General features: G+C 58.6%; 1 protein-coding gene and 1 long non-coding RNA gene across 2 annotated transcripts in view; one reads left to right on the top strand and one right to left on the bottom strand.

Annotated features, from left to right (window-relative positions):
- Positions 1 to 13,595, top strand: part of POU2F2 (POU class 2 homeobox 2) — a 61,345-nt gene that overhangs the window by 27,889 nt on the left and 19,861 nt on the right. The window contains 1 exon segment of the mRNA XM_056797032.1: positions 601 to 647. Within this exon segment, the coding sequence (XP_056653010.1) occupies positions 601 to 647 (47 nt within the window).
- LOC130454072 (uncharacterized) lies at positions 4,344 to 7,758 on the bottom strand. Its single transcript, XR_008911740.1, has 2 exons — positions 6,753 to 7,758; positions 4,344 to 5,730 (listed from the first exon to the last, which is right to left on the bottom strand). It is a non-coding gene; the product is annotated as an uncharacterized LOC130454072 (long non-coding RNA).

Below are 13,595 nucleotides of genomic sequence, written 5' to 3'. Positions count from 1 at the left end.
CCCAGACCCTTCCCGGAGCCTGTGGACAGCCCAAGGCCTCCCCCCCCCTTCTCTTCTCTTTTTCCTCCTCAAAATAAGCCATCTGGGGACCCCCTCCCCCACCTGGGGCCACCACCGCTCCTTCCCTCTCCCCAGCTCTGCCATGGCCCACAGCATCATCTTCATCCATCACCAGCCTTCTTTCTTCCCCATCTCGGCGTGCTGACCTCCACCAGTCATGGAGTAGCCCTTCACCCTGCCCTGCCCACCCAGAGCCAGACCAGACCCCTGGAAGCAGGGATTCAGGGCAGGTAGGTGCTGCCTCAGTATTCTCTTGTCATTTGGAGAGGCAGCCTGGGCTACAGTCAGGAAGACCAGGGTCCGAATACCACCTCAGGCACCTACTTGCTGTGTGACCGTGAGGAGGTCACTCTGTTGTCTTTGGGCCTCAGTTTCCTCACCTGTAAAATGAGAGGGTTTCGCTCACTGGCCTCTAAGATCCTTCCAGCTCAGCCCATGACCGTGGGATCAAGGTCCTTGATGCTCTCACTGTATCCAACCCCATCACGATCAGCAGGATTTTCACCTGTCCTTCCCCTCCTCTTCCTCCTTATATTCCAGGGTCCTGGGGCTGCCACCCGGATTCCCCGGCTTCCTTCAAGTCCGAGGTAACCCCCACCCCCAGGAACCCTTCCCAGCCTCCCCAAATGCTTTCCATCCTGGAATAGCTACAAGATAGCCTTTCTCTGGCTTGGGTGTCCCTGGCTGTGTGCATGTGCCCCAGTTAGGCTGGGGGCTCCGAGGCTTGCTGGGGCCTTCTGGGGGTCCCCCGGGAACTCTGCTTCGGGCCTGGCGCACAGGAAGAGCTTCACATGCAGCCTTCTTCTTCCTTTTGCCCTTCCCCCCCTCGCAGGGTCCCCGAGAGTGGGGCCACCCAGGAGGGGCTCCGGGCCTGGGACATGCTTTGGGAAAAGATACAGGGATGGAGGGAGAAGCAAGAGGCAGGAGACCAGGCATGCCTGGGCAGAGGAAATTAGGTCTGGCCAAGGAGGGGTGGAGGGGGCCAAAGAACCAGAAGGGGAAACCAAGGCAGTGTTTCTATAGCCAGACCCTGCCCCCAGGGTCAGAACTCTGCCCAGACCAGAACCTCCAAAGGGCTGGAGACAGGCTTCTGGGGGGCCCCCTCTCGGGCTCTGGCGTCTCTGTCTAGGCAGGGCTTGTGAGCCTGGGAGCTGGCACCTCTGACCAAGGTGCTGAAATGCCGCTGCTCCCTGCCACATCCTGGGATACTCTAGAGCCCAGGATGCTGGGATTTCTAAGAGTGTGTGTGTGTGTGTGTGTGTGTGTGTGTGTGTGTGTGTGTGTGTGTGTGTGTGTGAGACAGAGAGACAGAGAGAGACAGAGAGAGACCGAGACAGAGAGAGAGAGAGACAGAGAGAAAGAGAGAGACAGAGACAGAGAGAGACAGAGAGGGAGAGACAGAGACAGAGAGAGACAGAGAAGGAGAGGGAGAGAGACAGAGAGAGAGGGGGAAAGACAGAGAGACAGAGAGACATAAGACAGAGAGACAGACAGACAGAGACAGAGAGACAGACAGAGGGGGGGGAGGGAGGGAGGGAGAGAGAGTGGCTGTGTGTCTGTGAGTCTGTCTCAGCCTCCTCCCACATCCCAGCCTCCTTCCCTCATTTCATTGCATTTTATTTTATTTTGTAAAACCCTCACCTTCCAATTTAGAATCCATACTGTGTATTGGTTCCATGGCAGAAGAGCGGTCAGGGTTAGGCAACTGGAGTTAAGTGACTTGCCCAGGGACACCCAGCTAGGAAGTGCCTGAAGCCAGATTGGAACCCAGGACCTCCCATCTCTGGGCCTGGCTCTCCATCCACTGAGCCCCCCAGCTGCTCCATGTGAAAGATGAGCAGACAGAGGCTCAGAGAGGGCAAGTGATTTGTTAGAATTCACACAGCGATGCGAGTGATTCTTTTGGGATGGTGCACCCCCTTGTTTGCAGAGGAGGGACACAGGCCAGAGGTCAGTGACCTGCTCAAGGCCATGCAGAGTACCGGCAGAAGCAGGATTCGAGCTCAGGTCCTCTAACTCCACAGCGCACCCCCTTGGCCCCCCGTGCTGCATTTCCCTCTGAGTGTGCCGGCCCCCTTGTTCCCCAGACGAGGACCCCAAGAGAAGGGCACGAGAAAGGCCCTGAGCAGAGCCACTCCCTCTCTCCTGTGCCACTTCTCCTCCCTGGGCTGAGATCCACCCTGGGTGACCCTGGAAATGTTGCTCGGCTGGGCCCTGCCTCCATTTCCCCATCTGAAGAGTGGGGGAACTGGACGGCTTGACTCTGAGGGCCGCTTCAGTGGGAGGACTCAGAGCCCAGAGCGAGGGGCCCAGGAAGGTCTCGCCGCCAGGATGGGAAGGGGATGGTCCGTTTCCGCGCCAGTACTGGGTGCCCGGGATGCGCCTGATTCCCGGGGGAATTTAGAAAATCCACGCCGAGGAGGGCCCACACGCCCCGGGCCTGGCCGCATTCTGTCCAGAGTTCTTAGAGGCGCCTCCTGGCTGCCCCCCAACAGGCCCGGCTCAGGAAGCCCCCAGTTCCCGGCTGGCCTCGGTAAGGTGGGGCTAGAAGGGGCGCCTGCTCCGAGTCCCGCACGCTGGGCACTCTGCTGCGCTCCATACTGTTGTTAGGGCGACCCTGCACTGCCTCCCGTCCCTAATTCGTGATTGGGGCCCCTTCCAGGCCTAGATCTGTGAGCTTATCAACAAACACAGACAAAGTCATTTGGGGAGGGAAGAGGGCCACCAACAGAGGTGGGGGGAGACCCGGGAAAGGCCTCGTTTACCTTGGGAATCTGGGGGGCTGGAGTCGAGGTGACTCATCCCCCCGAGTTCAAATCTGGCCTCAGAGGCTGACAGTGTGACCCTGGGCCAGTCACTTCACCCTGCTGGCCTCAGTTGCCTCCTCTGTCAAATGAGCTGGACAAGGCAATGGCCAACCACTCCTGTCTCTTTGCCAAGAAAACCCCAGTTGGGGTCACGAGAAGTCAGCTCCAGCCAGAAAGGACAGAAGAGGTTCTAGAAGGCGCCCTACAGAGGCAGAGGACAGTTATGGGGCCAGGATGACCACCGGGGTATGGCTGAAGGGAGAGGTCGAGGGGAGCCCTCAGGCCCGCCAGGCAGAGGGGATCTTCTCTGATCTCCGAGGTTTGTGGGAGGAGAGCAACCAGGAGGCTGTGCTAGTGCTCAGGGAGAGGCCACCATGGATTGAGCCACCTTGGTGACTGTGTACAAAGAGGAGGGGGCAAACTGGATTTGGCATCTGTTCGGATATCAGGCATAAGGGAGAAGCAAGAGTCAAGGTGGTGCAGTGGATAGAGCACTGGGCTTGGAGTCAGGGAATTTCATCTAGCCTCAGATACTTCCTAGTTTGTGTGACCCTGGGCAAGTCCCTTAACCCTGTTTGCCTCTGTGTCCTCATCTGTCAAATGAGCTGGAGAAGGAGATGGCTAACCACTCCAATCTTTGCCAAGAAAACCCCAAATGGGGTCACACAACTGAAATGAACAATAATAGCAAAGTCAGAAATGATGGGCAACTAGGCATCTCAGTGGTTAGAGAGCCAGCATGTCCTGGGTTCAAATCTAGCCTCAGATATTTCCTATCTGTGTGGTCCTGGGCAAGTCACTTAACCTTAATTGCCAAGCCCTTAACTGCCCTTCGGTCTTGAAATCGATACTTGAGTATTGATTCTAAAACAGAAGATAAGAAGTTAAAAAAAAAAAAGATGATTCAAATCTGGCCTCAGACACTTCCCAGCTGTGTGACCCTGGGCAAGTCCCTTCACCCCCATTGCCTAGCCCTCACCACTTCTCTGCTTCAGAACCAATACACAGTATGGATTCTAAGGTAGCAGGTCAGGGCTTTTAAAAAGATCCAAGACAACCTTGCGGTTAAGAATGATTAGAGGAATGGCCGGACCATCAACATCGACAAAAAGGGGAAAGGTTGGAGGAAGGAGAGTTTTGTTTTGGAGATGTTGAGTTGGGGTACCTATGGGACATCCACAGAGAGGTGTCCAGCAGTCAGCTGGGTGATGTGGGACTAGGACTCGAGGGACTTGGGAGTCACCTGCCTCAAGATGATACTGGTATTAATTAAACCCATGGGAGGTAGTGAGATCACCAAGGTATGCAGGGAATCGAGAGGCTAAAGGGGCCCAGGCCAAAGCCTTAACAGAAGCCTGCACTTAGTAGGGTGGTGCCTACTAAGAAAAGCCATTGTGAAGAAGGAGCAATCAGATAGGGAGAAGGAGAACTAAGAGCCAGAAGTTCCAGAGCATCAAGAACCAAGAGGGAAATCAGTTACTCCAGGCTGACAGTTTATTTATTTCTTATTATTACTTTGTGATGAATAAGTGCCTTCCTCACAGCCCAGGCATTATCTACCTCCTTCTCTTCCTCCTTCTCCTCTTCATCTTCCTCCTCCTCTTCCTCTTCTTCCTCTTCCTCTTCTTCCTCTTACTCCTCTTCTTCTTCCTCCTCTTCTTTCTCCTCTTCCTCTTCCTTCTCTTCCTCCTCCTCCTCCTCCTTGCCAATTCTCCTACTTCTTCCCTGTGTAACCTTGAACACAACAGGCCTTGGCTTCATTATTATTTAAATAAAGTAAAGGGGCTGGCAGTCAAGACCTCCAGGGTTCCTTGCAGCCTCAAATCTATGGACTTTGTGAGATAGAGATAGGGACTTTATTGGTATAAGGAACTCTCAGATGAGGAAACTCCCAGGTGGCATTCTGTGCAACTTCTGTCCTTAGAGAGGTACCCAGGGCCCTGGGACATTAAGCAACCTGTCTGGGGGGAGGGAGGCAGGCCACCCAGCCAGTAAATGCCAGGGATCAGTGCTACAGATACGTTATTATTCCATTTTACAGAGGAAGAAACTAAAACTGAAATTGGATGGGAGGGGGGTGGGGGGACAGTTAAATGATTTGCCCCAAGTTGCCTGCTAGTGTTTTGACACAAGACTAAAACCCTGGGCTTCCTGATGACAAGTCCAGCACTCTCTCAAGGCACTAAGGCTCATAAAGGAAAGATGAAGTCTCAGGTCTCATAGCTCATTAAGGGAAGAAATGGGGCTTCTAACTCTGGTTCCAGATGCAGGGTTCTGCCCACTGCACAACATTCCCTCCTCTATGGCTTGGAATGAGATCGATAAGGGGGGGGGGAGTCAGAGACAGACAGAGACTGACCTAGGGCCTGGGGAGAGTATTAAAGGGAAGAAAAACCCATAGTAGAGACACTAGATCGGGGAGACTAAAGAGAGATGAGGGACTCAGAGCAGGGGAAGTGGGTGGGAGGAAGGAACCCACAAGATTATGGGGATGGGGTGGAATAGAAGTCGATTCCTCCAGATACTGAGGGAGACTCAGACTCCAGGAGATTGGGAGGTGTCCGAAGAGCAGGCTGGAGAAACAAGGACCTGGGAATGGCTCTAGAAATGGAAAAGCTGCAGAGCCCCTGAGCTGGGGAAATTGTCAGAGAGAGCATCCTGGACGGATGAAGACTGGTAGCAGAGAGGAATCTGGAGAAGGAAGGGAGACCGAGAAATAGTGTGAGAAGGGGAAAGATTCGTGGGATCCAGTGCTTGGAGAAGTCATCAGAGGGAAAGGCCGGAGAGGCGAAGAGATGTCCAGAGAACTCACAAAATAACCAGAGCCTGGGGAGGAAAGGAGAGCTGTCCATGGTCCAGGGCACTGTGGAGGGAGAAAAGGGGTGGGTGAGGGAGAGATGGAGAGAGAAAGATGAGAGGGAGGAAAGGATAGAGAGGAGAGTGAGAGGGAAGGCGAGAGAAGGAGGGAAGGAGGAAGGGAGAGAGAAAAAGAGGGAGGGAGGGAGGGAAAGAGGGAAGGAGAGAGAGGGGGGAGAGGAAAAGGGAGAGAGGGAAAGAGAGAGGGAAAGGGAGGGAGGGAGAGTGAAAGATGGAGGAAGAGAGGAAGGAAAGGATAGAGAGGAGAGTGTGAGAGAGGGAAGGAGAGAGAAGGAGGGAAGGAGGGAGGGAGACAGAGAGAAAGAGGGAGGGAGACAGAGAGGGGGGAGGGGAGAGAGAGAGAGCGCCAGTGAGCCAGCGCCCCAGACCATTTGGAAGAGACAGGGAGAGAGACCTCTGGCTGGGGAGCCAGTCAGAGAGGAGGCTGAAGAAGCCTGGAGAGACCCCCGAACCAGAAATCCAGTTTGGGGGGAGGCCAGAGAGATAGAGAGAGGTCCCTTGCCTGGGGGACTGCCCTCATGGTCCATAGTGGCTTGGGAGGGCGCCCAGCGGGAGAGGAATGGTACTCTGGCCGTCCCCCGCGGCTGGCGGCTCCCCCGCCCCCCAACCCCCCGCCCAGGCCCCGGGGGACCCAGCTCTAATAATGTATTTGATCGACTCGCCGGCCGCGTACAAGCGATTATTGTCTTGTCGGGAGTCAAACGTATCGATCCGGCGAGAAATATGAGCGAGGCAATGGAGCCCGCGTGTCAGTTACCGGCCCCACCGGCCCTGGGGAGCCCCAGCCGTCTCCTTTAATTACCGCTCAGCCCTGAGCCCGGCCTGGCCTCCCCCACCGCCTGGCCCCCACGCCCCTCGGGGCTCCCCACTGCTCCCCAATGCCCTCGGTGTCTCCCCAGCCGGCTTCTTTCTCCCGGCCCCACCCAGCCTGTGCCTCTCCCCCTTGAGTGCCCTCTGGGTGGCCCCTGGGGCAGGCACCCGCCTCCCCGGTCCTGCACTGCCTCCTACCTGTCTCCCGGGCAGCCGGCGCTCTGTCATGCTGTCCTCCGCAGCCCCTTTCCCTGCAGCCGCTCACCGCCTTTCTGCGTTCCTCTGTCCCAGGCGGGCACATCCGAGGGGATCGCTTCCCCCTCGGCGTCCCCGCGCTGGCAGCCCCCTCCCTCTTTCCATCCCCTTCCCAGCTCTCCCCCCATTGAATTCTCTTTGGGCTTCCTCCCTCGGAGGGAGTGGGGTGATGCGGCTTCCGGGAGCTAGAAGCCAACCCCGGGGACAGATGGGGCAGTGAGAAAGAACTGGGTCTGGGTTCAGATCCTGATTCTGCCATTGGCTGTCATCTGGGTAGCCATGCGCGAGTCATTTCCCTTTTGGAGGAGACTCAGAAAAGGGAAGTGAGGCCCAGGCTCTGCGAGCGAATCGTGTGAGCTCAGATTTAGGTGTGGAAGAGCTCCCACAGCCGGAAGGGAGGGCACTGAGGCCGGTCTGGGGAGATGCTCACAATGGGGATGTCCGAGGTGGGGGGGGGAGAACAGGAGGATCCGGCCCGGGACGGGGCGTTCAGAGCTGGGGGGCCCTCAGAGAATGGCCCGAGAGCTCTGGGAGGCCTTCCTTTGCCCGGTCCAGGCCCTCCTCTTCCATGAGGGGGTCCCCGAGGTTCCTTGACTGGAAGGGACTTGTCTAAGGTCACACGGGCAGTCGGGCGGAGCTGGTCCCTGAACTGCAGGATGCACGCTGGGCCAGGCCCAGGAGACTAGCCCGGAGCAAAGGCGCCCGCCAGAGCAGCAAAGCTTCCTTTCCAGGTGTGGGCCTCCTCCCTGGCCTTCAGCCTGGCGGCTCGGAGAGGAGGGAGAGCGGAGCTGCGCAGCGCCGCTCAGCCTGGACACTGGCGGTCAGCGGCCGCCCTCTGCTGGCCCACGCTGGGAAGTGCAGACTCTCCCTGCCCCGTCCTTCCAGTCACACACACTCAAGATGGATGTTCTCTGCCCCCAGGACAGACCCCAGACTTCCAGCTTCCCCCGCGGCCCCCTCCCCCCTCCTGCAGCTGCTGGCCAGGATCCCCCTTCCTGGGGGCTCCCTGCAAAGACCCCGAGGGCAGCCCTCCATCGTCCTCTGGCCTTTGCTCTGAGCCCCTTTACTGATGGGGAGACGGAGGTCCAGAGAAAGTTGGGAGCCCCCAAGGTAACCCAGCGAGCCACGGCCAGGGCGGACAGTGGCTGAGCGGGCAGGAATGGAGCCCACGCAGCCCACCCCTCTTTTCTAGCCGTTGGGGAAACTGAGGCCCCCGCAGGGCCCTGATTTGCCTGCTGTCGCGGAGAAGGCGGCCGCGTGGCGCTCGGTTCTCCTCCGGCCCAGACTTGAGGCTCCAGCTCCGTCCCCTTCCTAAAAGGGCAGCTTTGGGCCTTGTCCCGGCTGGGTGTGTGTTTGTGTGTGCTCGTGGGTGCTGCTGTGGGCGCAGCCTCCCTCCCCAAAGGGCGGTCCTGCCCCTGTGGTTTCCTCTCTGGGTGACTTCCTGTCCTGGGGTTGGCTGTGGGGAGGGCCTGAGACCTGGGAGGGGGCGGGGAGATGACACCGTTGTTCCCCCGTCCCAGCCTTCCTCCTGTCGGCCTCCGCCCCCAGCGGGGCAGCGTGGTGCACTCCGGCATGGGGGCTCCAGGTAAGGGCAGGGTTAACCCTTTGGGAGGGGGAGAAGCTCAGCCCCCTATCCTTTCCTCCTCCTTCCCCACTCCCATCTCCATCTCTGCGGTTCTGCCTCCCTCCCTTTCCCTCTGGTCCCCTGGCTCAGCCTGGGGCCCGAAGTCTGTTTGCCCTCCTCCTGTGCCTGGAGGCACCCCCTTTCTCCCCTCTCCCCTCTTTCTGCTCCTCAGCCCCTTCTTGCTGACTTCCTTTCCCCTCTCCTTTCTCTGCTCTCTCTCTCTTCATCTGCATGTGTCTGTCTCTCTCCTTCTCTGCTCTCTTCTCCGCCCTCCACCCCTCCAGTGTCTCCCTTGCTCTCCCCCCAGTTTTTCTTCCTTTCCTCAGCCTCCCTCTTTAAGGAGGCCCCTCTTTCCCTCTGTCTCCTTCCCCTCCCAGCCCACCACCATCGCTACAGCTTTCCCCTTTCTGGATTTCCTCCCCTCTTTGTCCAGCCCTCTCTCCCGTCGCCCGGATTCTGTAGCCGGGTCCTGGCTCCTGCATCTCTCTGTCCATGGCCCTCCGATGCCTCTGTGTCCCTGGGGCAGAGGAAGCTCCCATAGGCACCCCCTCCCCCATGATCAGGGCTTTTGTTCTACTCTCAGGTCTTCCCCTCCCTCCCTCCCTCCCTCCGCCCCCTCCCATCCCCTCACCCTCACCTTCAGTTTTCTCATTATGAGCTAGAAGGTACCCTTAATAGATGACAGAATGAGGCCTGGGGGGAGGTGTGGGGGACCTCGATGTCCCCTGGGCCTGTGGATCTGAATCCCTGGGTCTGTGTGTGGATGTATAAAGTACCCTTTTTGCAGAATGTCACAGCTAGGAGAGGCCTTAGAACACAGACTGTTGGAGTTGGGAAGGGCTTTGATTCCTAGGAAAAACCCTTCATGAGGCCCTCGAAATAGAGAATGCTGGCTCTGAAAAAGGTTAGAGATCAGAGCTGGAAGGAGCCTTAGAACCCAGAGTGTTAGAGTTGGAAGGAGCCTTAGAACCCAGGATGGCAGAGCTGGAAGGAGCCTTAGAATCCAGGATGGCAGAGCTGGAAGGAGCCTTAGAATCCAGAGTGTTAGAGTTGGAAGGAGCCTTAGAACCCAGAGTGTTAGAGCTGGAAGTAGCCTTAGAACCCAGGATGGCAGAGCTGGAAGGAGCCTTAGAACCCAGAGTGTTAGAGTTGGAAGGAGCCTTAGAACCCAGAGTGTTAGAGCTGGAAGTAGCCTTAGAACCCAGGATGGCAGAGCTGGAAGGAGCCTTAGAATCCAGGATGGCAGAGCTGGAAGGAGCCTTAGAACCCAGGATGGCAGAGCTGGAAGGAGCCTTAGAATCCAGAGTGTTAGAGCTGGAAGGAGCCTTAGAACCCAGGATGGCAGAGCCAGAAGGAGCCTTAGAATCCAGAGTGTTAGAGCTGGAAGGAGCCTTAGAACCCAGAGTGTTAGAGCTGGAAGGAGCCTTAGAACCCAGGATGGCAGAGCTGGAAGGAGCCTTAGAATCCAGGATGGCAGAGCTGGAAGGAGCCTTAGAACCCAGAGTGTTAGAGCTGGAAGGAGCCTTAGAACCCAGGATGGCAGAGCCAGAAGGAGCCTTAGAATCCAGAGTGTTAGAGCTGGAAGGAGCCTTAGAACCCAGGATGGCAGAGCCAGAAGGAGCCTTAGAACCCAGAGTGTTAGAGCTGGAAGGAGCCTTAGAACCCAGGATGGCAGAGCTGGAAGGAGCCTTAGAACCCAGGATGGCAGAACTGGAAGGAGCCTTAGAACCCAGGATGGCAGAGTTGGGAGGGAAAAGACCCTAGAACATGTACTTTCAGAGCTGGGAGGGACCTAAGAATAGAGAATGCCCATATCAAAAGGCACCTTTGTTATTGTTCAGTCATTTTTCAGTTGTGTCTGACTTTTTGTGACTCCATTTGGGGTTTTCTTGGACCAGTATCCAGATACTGGAGTGATTTGCCATGTTCTTCTGCAGCTCACTTCACAGTTGACGAAACCTAGGCAAGCAAGGTCAAGTGACTTGCTCAAGATCACACATTGCTAGGAAGTGTCAGAATCCAGATTTGATCTCTGGCATTCCTGACTCCAGACCCACCCTCTGTCCACTGTCCCACCTCACTGCCCCTCAAGGCACTTTAGAACACATTAATCAATAAGGCATGGTGGAGATAGAGGGCTGGGCTTGGAGCTGGGATGTTCTAAGTTTAAAGCTGGCCTTCAGCACTCAAGGGGTGTGTGACTGTGGGCAAATCTCTTTGCCACCACCTGCCTCAGTTTCCTCAACTGTAAAAGGGGGATAAGAATAGCCCCACCTCTTGGGGTTGCTGTGAGAATCCTAATGGACAATGTTTGTCAACGCTTAGCGCAGTATCTGGGAGTACCTTGGAACACAGAAGGGGTGACACAAATGCTGTGACGGGGATGAGGATGAGGATGAAGTCGTGCCTTTGGGTGCTGCTGCTCCCAAGGGCAGGCAGGGACACCCTTGCCCTCGAGGGGCTTCTGTTCCTTTGGGGGGCCCCGTGCACAGACACAAGGGGATGTGGATAAGCAAGCTAGTGCCAAGGCAGGGAGGGGTGAGGGAGCTGCTTGAGGGGCCGGGGCCGAGGCTTGGAGGAAGGGAGAGCCTCGAGGAGGAGGACGGGGAGGCGAGAGGCCCTGTGGTCCTGGCACAGGGTCAGCTAGAGGAACGCCCTCAGTGGCATGGGGGAGGCAAAGCGAGGAGGCCGGGGGCACCCCTGAAGGAGTGCCGCGGCTGGGAAAGTCAGTGCTTCGCCCCAGAAACCCGGAGGGGGCCCGGAGTGTATGGAGGGAAGCTTCGAGAGCATTGCTTTGGCCACAGCGAGGACAGAGCGAGAGTGGACGGGCCAGAGGAGACTTAGGAGGCGGGGAGGGCTGCGCCAAGGGGTGGCCGTGGGAGCGGAGGAAGGGGCGGACACGAGAGGCCTCCTGGAGTTAGGAATGGCTGGATTTGGTGCCGGCTGGAGATATCTCTGGGGTGCGAACCGTGAAGAGGAAAAGGAAGGCAGCGTCCTGAGGAAATGAGGGGTGCAGGAGGGAAGCGAAAAGATGCACCATGGAAGGGCAGGGCTGGAGGGGCTCTAGAACAGGACTGGGGCTGGGGGGCTCTAGAACAGGGCTGGGGGGCAAAGGGGGCTCTAGAACAGGGTTGGAGCAGGAGGGGCTCTAGAACAGGGCTGGGGGCAAAGGGGCTCTAGAACAGGGTTGGAGCAGGAGGGGCTCTAGAACAGGGCTGAGTTGGGAGGGGCGCTAGAACAGGGCTGGGAGGGCAAAGGGGGCTCTAGAACAGGGCTGGAGCAGGAGGGGCTCTAGAACAGGGAATGGCGGGGCTGGGAGGGGTCTGGAGGTGTGGAAGGGGTCTTCCACATCGTCTAGTCCAGCCCCCTCCCTTTGAGCGGGAAAGTGAGGCGGAAGCTGGCTTCCATGAGGCACGAGGGAAGCGTGTAGCGCCTGCTCCCCGCCGGGCCCGGCCTGCCCACACAGATGGGTGCCACCAGCCTCTCTGGGTTCCCACACTGGCAATGCAGGAACAGGAAGGGAGCAGTCCCTCCTGCCGGACACGCGCTCCCGAGCAGGCCGAGGCGGAGGCAATGCGGGCGGTGGGTGCGCAGGTGCAGGGGGTGCAAGGAGAGCAGCATGCCGGGATGGAAGAGGGGAGCCCGGCTCAGCCATTTCGGGGAGGGCAGGGATGGCGGTGAGGAAGGCCCAGCAGGGTCCCCAGCGAGGAGTGGCCCATGGGCGCTGCCTGAGGGCGATCGTGGGTGCGGGAGAGAAGAGGGCCTCCCGAGGGGAGCTGGGGAGGGGCCCAGCCTGCCGCACCCTGGCAGCTGACTGCAGAGGGGGACCCGGACGATGGCCTGGGCCGCCCTCACCAGAACCAGGAAGCTCGGACAGAGGCCCAGGGTGTCAGGGGAACGGAACGGCTCCGTTTGGGCCTGGTGAGGGTGACAGTTCTGTCTGGAAGGTGCCTCTGGAGGCCCACAAATAGATGTGGGAGCCCGTTACAGACACGGGCCTCCGATGTAGAGGCTGCCAAGGGGCACCAGAGAGGGAAGAGAGCCCCGACAGAGGCCGGGCTGAAGGAGAGACCGAGAGCTTGAGCAGAGGAGACGAGGAACGCAGAACAGAAGGGGGAGCCTGGCCAGGAACAGGGGAGCGGAAATACAGGAATCTGGACCGGCAGAGCCCGGAGGGGCCCAGAACAGGAAATGGCCAGACCCGACGGCCCAGAATGTCACACCTGCCCTCTGAGAGGCTGAGGAGAGGCTGGGAATGCCCGCGGGACCCGCACAAGAGCGCGTGGCCGGAAGGGCTACCCGTGGCCTCCCCGCCGTGCCCCCTCCACCCGTCGGACCCGCGCCCCAGGACCCCCAGGGGTGCGCAGTTTGGCCGCCTGCGGTCCTCGTCGCAGCGGCTCCCTGGGTAGCTCCGCAGCAGGCCGGCACGCGCCGAGGCTCCCTCTGACACGACATCGGCGTGTGCCCGACTTGTGTAACTATCTGGGGAGGGGGCGTCTAGACCTGTGCAGCAGTGCGGGTCCCTCCCAGCCCACGGCTCCCCGGGGACGCCCGGCCCCACAGCTGCGCGTCCATCTGTCCGTATCTCCGTCCTCGCCCCATGAAATGTCACCTCGTGCCCCCGGGGGCTGGCTGGGGGGAGGCTGGGCTGACCCCCCTGGGAGGGGGACGGGCCTCCTGGGGTTCCGAGCAGCAGAGACCCAGGAGAGGGCCCGGGGAGCCTGGGGACCGGCCTGGGAGGGTGAGGGGAGGCCCTCAGCCTCTCTATATTTAGCCCCATTTTCGGTAAGTGCTGGCCGAGGGCTGGTGCAAATCTGCTAAAAGTGGAGGCTACGGGGGAAGCTCAGAGCAGAAGTGAAAGTCCGGCAGGGGGGGAGGCCCAGCAGGCTCTGCCTAGGACCCGCCCCCCCCCCCACTGCATTGCTCAGCCTCCAGGGACTCATGCCGTGGCTGGCATGGCAGGGGCTGAGAGCACATTCCTGCCCGTTTCCTCAGCTGACACCAAATGAAATAACACGTAAAGGACTTCACCCACCCATGGACATTCGAGATCATGGTGGGGTTTCTGCTTTGCTCACTGTCTATACCACAAGGAAGGTGGAAGCGGCTGTGTACATGCCCCCCTCCCTGTTCTAGACTCTCCCTGGCACTCTCTGTTCTAG

The sequence above is a fragment of the Monodelphis domestica genome, chromosome 4 (genome assembly GCF_027887165.1).
Source record: "Monodelphis domestica isolate mMonDom1 chromosome 4, mMonDom1.pri, whole genome shotgun sequence".
NCBI classification, from domain to species: domain Eukaryota; kingdom Metazoa; phylum Chordata; class Mammalia; order Didelphimorphia; family Didelphidae; genus Monodelphis; species Monodelphis domestica.
Note: the sequence above shows the minus strand (reverse complement) of the source record. Positions and strands in the feature narration are given on the sequence as shown.